This window comes from Manacus vitellinus, unplaced genomic scaffold (assembly GCF_001715985.3).
Source record: "Manacus vitellinus isolate BGI_N305 unplaced genomic scaffold, ASM171598v3 scaffold_33_pilon, whole genome shotgun sequence".
NCBI lineage: Eukaryota > Metazoa > Chordata > Aves > Passeriformes > Pipridae > Manacus > Manacus vitellinus.
In genome coordinates, this window is record NW_021940478.1 from 6,242,340 (window position 1) to 6,249,245 (window position 6,906).

Sequence of the window (6,906 nt, forward strand, 5' to 3'; positions counted from 1 at the left end):
TCCGATAAAGTAGGTGGTGTAAGAACCTAGCTTCCATTTACACTGGGCTGAAATTACAGTGAATCTAGTAAAACTTATGCTGTTGCTTCAGCACATTGTATTCTGGAAGTAACTGTAGTTTGGATAATAGGGGGCTGCTCCCCTTTTAAGGTCACTAATCTTAAAAGTGATGTTAAAAGCTATAGTGAAGAATCTGATTTGGAGTCTCAAAAAAATTAAGATTTTGGGAACAAACCTACGTGTGTTTTTTTTCCTTAAGGGGTGAGAAATGACTGTCAAGAAGCTTCCTTCAAGATAGCTAATATCCTTTGCAAGATTTTTAACAAGATGGTATACATGTACAGAGAAAGACAAGTTTCAAATACAGGAATCACCAGCCTATGCATAGCTGGCAGATGTCCAGCATTTTGATTGCTCCTGAATCCAAAAGCATGTCTTTCTTTTAAATCCACACCACTGGATTCTGTTTGCGGAAAAACACCCTGTGCACCAAGTTCAGGGGTTCACGTATACAGACTTTATTGCATTACAATTAACATATTCCATCATAATAAGTCAGACTTTCTGTTTGCTTCAAACAATCCAGGTTTCACAATGGGCTCCATCAGTGCAGCAAATGCAGAATTTTGTTTTGATGTATACAAAGAGCTGACGGTTCACCATGCCAATGACAACATCATCTTTTCCTCCCTGAGTTTGATTTCAACCCTGTCCATGCTGTATCTGGGAGCAAGAGGTAACACTCAGTCTCAGATGGAGAAGGTAAGTTACTCACATGGGTGTAAAGCAACATCTACTTGTGCTAGTTGTTCCTTCTAAGTAACATCACTGAAAAATATTATCCAATTACAAGATTCTCATCTATTTTAATGCACTTTTATGTAAAGAAGTAAGCCAAAGTCACAAAATGGAGAAATGAATCAAGAGTTATATAGAGAAAATAATAAAAAAAATGTATATTTTCACTATAACAAGCAGTTGGCTTTAACGTAGAAAAAAAAATCTCAAGGACAATAGTAAAATAGATTACCAGTCAGTAAATTTTATTATATGATTTTTTCTAAATTCTCACAACTTCCAGATAATGTAATCAGATTTTTTTAATATATAAAAACTATATATCCCAAGAGGAGAGGAAGACAGAATATTATTAGCAGTACAAAATATGTAACTCAATTAATTTGTAGATATTAACTATAAAAATATAATCTAAGCAAAGAGTGGTATTTACAGTTTCCAAGAAGGCCACAGAGGGCATAGACCAGTTGTAAGCTCGCTTGTAAATTTTTAATTAATCTATGTTCTCAGTTAGCACCTGTTGTTTTCCTGAGCCAACAGTTTTACCTCAAGCATCCTGTGTGAATCTGAGTCACATTATTTTTGGTCACGCTTGTAATTTCTACCACTGGTATTTTCTCTTGCAGGTTCTTCACTTTGATAATGTTACAGGAGATAGAGACACTACTGACTCCCAGGTAGAGAAATAATTTAATCTTTCTTTCTGTCTTATTTTCTCCTTAGAACAAAACTAGAACTGTTCTGCCTCTCCTTCTGGTAGTTTCAGACTCTGACAAAAAACTTTGGTAATGGCCTCATACCAAGGGGATCTATGGAGAGAGGGAAGAAGAGTGTGATTTACCTGTTTTTTAACAAATAGAGAAGGACAGCAGGTTGCTCATCTTTCATGAGAACATGGGGCAGAATGCTGTGAACACCAGAGTGCCTTACTGGGCAAGTGCTGGTGGAGGATGGCATGTGAAAGGGACTCATCACCTGGAGCCAGGGTACAGCAGTTAGATTTGCAGCTGAGAGATTCCAAAGCAGGGCAGGAAGATGCAGGGCAGAGAAGAGCCCAGAAGTCTCAGTGACAGGAACACAATGCCATCTTATAAACAGCACATGTCAGGGGACTTGTCTTGACGAGGATGAACTTGCCAGTTCAGTGCACCATCACCACAGCACCAGCTGTCCCAAAGGTGACAGTCCTATGTTTGTGGGGGAGGACTTCTCTGTAGCATGACTCTTAACTGATAGGGACAATATTTTAGGGTCTTATTTCCTTATGCAATCTGTCTTCTTATTTTCATGTCATCACCTCAGTGTGGCCCTTCTGAACACATCCACAGTACATTGAAGGATCTTCTCTCAGACGTCACCAGGCAGAATGCTACATACTCGCTCAGGATTGCTGACAGAATCTATATTGACAAAACATACCCTGTTCTTCAGGTGAGTTACACTGTGAACTGACTTCCATGAGATTTCCTGTGAAAGCCCCTGTGACTCTACCCTAGAGATGCACCACCAACAATAGCCCACTCTCTGTCGATAAAGAGGCAGTTGTGAGCCGTGAGAGGAACTGGTACAGAAGGAGTTTGGACCTACTGTGGCTTTTAAGTAGCTGTTAGTTGGTGATCAGGGAAAAGTATTCAGGCATAAAATAAGCCCATGTTACATGTCACGGATACTGGTCAAGATTGCTGTTTGTTTGCTAGAAAAAGGGCTTTTAATGAAAAATGTAACTTTTAAGGGGAATTAAATACATTTTATGACTGGAAATAATGAAGACTAACATTGTCAAATTTGGATTTTTTTCAAAGCCAAATATCAAAGCTTCCTGGTGAAAGGAAGCTTTGTTTTTGAAATCTAAAAATGTAAGAACACAGTATTCAAAATAAAAAGTAGACAAAAAGAGGAGACAAACATTGTCTGTTCTTGAAAATGTTTGTTAAACTGAGGTTGGTTTGGTAAAATAAAGAAAATATTTCAAAATTGTAACTTAGAGCCTTATCTCATCAAAAAGTGCCAGACCTCTATATGTGAAGCAGTCTTTGCTGCACAGCTTTAAGATTCAGTTGCAGGAAGACAGCTGTGACTGTTCAATGACTGACATGTTCAATGACTAACATGTTCAAACACAGGAGTAAACATTCAACGTCCTTTTAACCACTCTGCTTTATGTCACAATCTTGCATTATACATCTATATAACTCCAAGTTCTCACGAGTCTGACAACTGCAATCTTTCTGCTTATAGGAATACTTAAAGTGTGCAAAGAAATTCTACAAAGCAGAGTTGGAAGAAGTTAACTTCAAAACAGCTGCAGAGGAAGCAAGACAGCTCATTAACTCCTGGGTGGAGAAAGAGACAAATGGTAAGGACTGAAAAATGGGTAGCAAGTATTTTCTCCCACCTACCATAAACTATATCCTTGTCTTCCGCTCCTCATAATGTCTAGAAAAAGTGGGTCAAGCAAGAGCAGATTGCTTATTGCTGTAAAAGCAAAACTCCACAAAGCAAGACCCCTCACCCTCATCCCTACATTGCAGAGGCTGGTGCATACCAGAGAAGGTGTATCTTACCACTCTCTGCCCTGTCTCTTTATTAAAGGACGGATTCAAGATTTGATTGTGCCAGACTCTGTTGGTCTCGATACTGCGCTGGTCTTTGTGAATGCCATTTACTTCAAAGGGATATGGAAAACTGCGTTTAGAGAAGACGACACTCGGGAAGTGCCCTTCAATGTGACAGAGGTAGGAGGGCACAGACGCACCTTCTGGCCAGAACAGCTGTTGGCTCACACAGGCAGCAGTCTGGGTGTTACAAATACAACCTATTGCTGTCAGAGATTGGGTGATTTAGTTGAGTGCCTCACTGTGAGTGCTTGGCCTAAAGCCAAGTGGTGTTTGCAAGATCTGTGTCTGACCAGGATTCCGGGGCACACAAGTAGGCAAGAGACGAAAATGGAGACACAGCTCTTCTTCAAAGGCAACAAACTTGAAGATCAAACTCTGTCTCTTTCAAAGGGCTTGTACATTTGACTGACCAAAGAAAAACATTGCTCCCCAGTCACATCATCTCACATTTCTGTTTTTGCAGCAAGAGAGCAGACCTGTGCAAATGATGTTTCAGAATAGTACCTTCAAAGTGGGAAGAGTGGCTGCAGAGAAAATGAAGATCCTGGAGCTTCCATATGCCAGCGGAGAGCTGAGCCTGTTGGTGCTGCTGCCTGATGACATCTCTGGTCTGGAACAGGTATGACCCTGGTAGGGGAAGCAGAAGAGTTATCACTTCAGTGGGGCTTGGCTGCTGTCAGACTTCTTGATGTCCCAGTTGTCCCAGCTGTGCTGGGCTGGCAGGGGAGCACAAAAGTGACCCAGGTGCTAGCAGGTGCTCAGGCAGAGACCTGAGAGAGCCCTGAATTCAGTTTTATAAAATGAAGGTAAGGCAGTGTAATGCTGCTGTAGTCCTGCAGAAGAGGATGTTGCCATATGCCCCAATCACCATCAGGTATCAGAAACCTACACAAAGCCAGATTTTTATCACTTTGAGTGACTTCAAAGGTTTGCTAAAGCAGAAAAGTTTATCCTAGGGGAAATAAAAAATGGAAGTGAGGAGGAAAGGATTCCAAGAGGTGACCAAAAAAAAAAAAGAGAAATGTAGCACTAGAGAAGAATGACATTGAGGAAAGATATCAATAAAATATGTTCCAAGAGGAACAATTCTAGGGCCAATTTGATTTGATGTTTTCAAAAACTGTATTTTCACAAAAAAAGACTTGAACTGATGAAAAAATTTTCAGATGACAAAGTTTTAAAGAAATTCCTCAAGATAGATGAAATACAGTCCATAGTCAGGAGGAAGCATACTGGATAAACAAACGCATTTAAGATTAAGTATTGGTTCTACTGTGTACATAAAGTAAATGTGAAAAAACAGTAACACGTGGTATAAACACAGCTGTTAAGGCCACTGAACTTTTGTTTCAGACATTTCATTCCCTGCCTTTCTTTACAGCTCGAGAACAAAATCAGCTATGAAAGACTCATGAAGTGGACCAGTCCCAGTGTGATGGAGCAGAAGAGGGTGAAAGTGTACCTCCCGCGCATGAAGGTTGAGAAAAAATATAACCTCACATCTGTCTTAACAGCCTTGGGTATGACCGACCTGTTCAGCCCCTCGGCCAATCTCTCTGGCATCTCTTCAGCAGAGAGCCTGAAGATATCTGAGGCCATTCATGAGGCGTACATGGAAGTCACTGAGGAGGGCACTGAGGTGACTGGCTCAGCTGTTGTGAAAGGAGATATCCAAGAATCCTCTGAGTCTGAAGAGTTTAGGGCTGACCACCCATTCCTTTTCTTGATCAAACACAATCCAAGCGACCTGATCCTCTTCTTTGGTAGATATTGTTCTCCTTAAAGAGAAAAAGAGCTGGAAATAATGCTTGCCTTCCCCTCAGAAACAGCCCCCCTTTACTCTAGTATTGTAGTATAATCTCATCTCTTCACTACTTTCTCTAAGTGGAAAGCTTTCAATATCTAGTAAGATATTCTGGAAGAAGTGTGTGACTTTTCAGATCTTTAGGTGCAGGTATTTCTGCTTACACAAGTTATACTCAGGATTTATGTCCAGGATTAAGCGAGAATTTTGTGAGGTAGCTTAAAAGTATTTCCTATTGTCATTGAATAACTTGAGAGATAGGGCTAGTGTTTTGATTTTTGTGAAAAAATCTGACACTGATATTGAGAATCTGATTTTCTTATAGGAGTTCTCCAAAATAAACACAGCTTTCAGAATAATCTTGTTCCTTGAACTTGTTGAATTGATGCCTGGACAACTTGCAGATGAAATTCTTAACTTCAGCAAAGCATTCTTCTTCCAGGAATGCATTTGTGCTAATTTGTGCTGCATGTACTGTAAAGATAGGTGTCTTGTTCTGAGGGAGTATACAGAAATTTTACCATTTCTTCATAAATCATCAAATTCAAATACAACATCTTCCTGATATATAATTTCCCATCTTCATTCCTGTGACATGTCATTGATTTTGTGAATGTTAATTCATGGTCCTTCTATTTATTCTAATAAAAGCATTGCAAACTAAACATGCCTCCACCTGTTCTGGGTTACTGCACCCCACAACCAAAATATATGATACAGTGGGTCGTGATTTTTAACAGAAGTAGTTTACACAAGGATTTAGATCCTATTTTCAAAACTAGAATGTACCCATATATGAAGTCAATAAAGAGCTTAACATTTTTTTTCTAAAATTTTGAGCTTAAGCAGGTAATCCCTACAGCTCCTACCGTTACCTTGAGCTTATCTCAATATGACATATCAAATAACTCAATTTTTTGAATCTGCTATTGTATTTCCAGGGGGTTTTAAAATATTTCCTCTTATTCCCATCAGTAAATATATTGGGGTTGTGCTTAAGAGATATATATCTTCAAAAACATGAGAAGAGTCTTTTTCTTAGAAGGTAGACAGCTTCAATACCCACAGGAACCACACGAGGAAACCTTTGTTACTGCCGTTCAATAAAATAGTCCTCTAAAGATATTACTTCCTATTTCCCAGTCTTTAGAGGAAGATTCCTTAGGTTGGAGTTTATCCAATTGAAAGAATTATTAGTGGTAATTGCTGACTTAAGCAATCTTCCTTCTGCTGGGATACACATGCAGAACTGCAAATCACAGTATCACTTCCTAAAAAGCGCTTAAAGAAAGGAGATACGTGGAGCTGCCTCAAACATTTTCAAAGTCAGTATTAAATATAACTTGAAATGATGATGTTAACTGCAGGGAAACACATTTTCTTACCTGTTATGAAGTCTATGGGAAAATACTAGTCTTCCCAAGACAGTTATAAGAGATTAGATACCGTAAACACAAGTATTTAAGTAAAAAATTATTTTAATATATATGACATTTCAAGGTTTACTGTGCATATTATGTTTTGCTTCCCTTATGGCCTAAAGCAGTTAACAGAGTTTTGCTACAACTAAAAAAAAAAGAAGAGGAAAAGGCAGCATTTATAAAATACTGTTCTAAGGAGCAGAGTGCGAAATGTTATTAAACAATTACAAATCTGTTATGAAGCTGAAACAAGTATGTCTGTCAC

General features: G+C 38.9%; 1 protein-coding gene across 1 annotated transcript; it reads left to right on the top strand.

Annotated features, from left to right (window-relative positions):
• Positions 1-570: 570 nt before the first annotated feature.
• On the top strand, positions 571-5,199 carry LOC103756408 (ovalbumin-related protein Y). Its single transcript, XM_008922453.2, has 7 exons — positions 571-762; positions 1,425-1,475; positions 2,101-2,229; positions 3,037-3,154; positions 3,391-3,533; positions 3,880-4,035; positions 4,798-5,199. Exons 1-7 carry the CDS (start codon positions 595-597, stop codon positions 5,197-5,199), a joined length of 1,167 nt encoding a protein of 388 aa, XP_008920701.2. The 5' UTR covers positions 571-594.
• Positions 5,200-6,906: the final 1,707 nt, after the last annotated feature.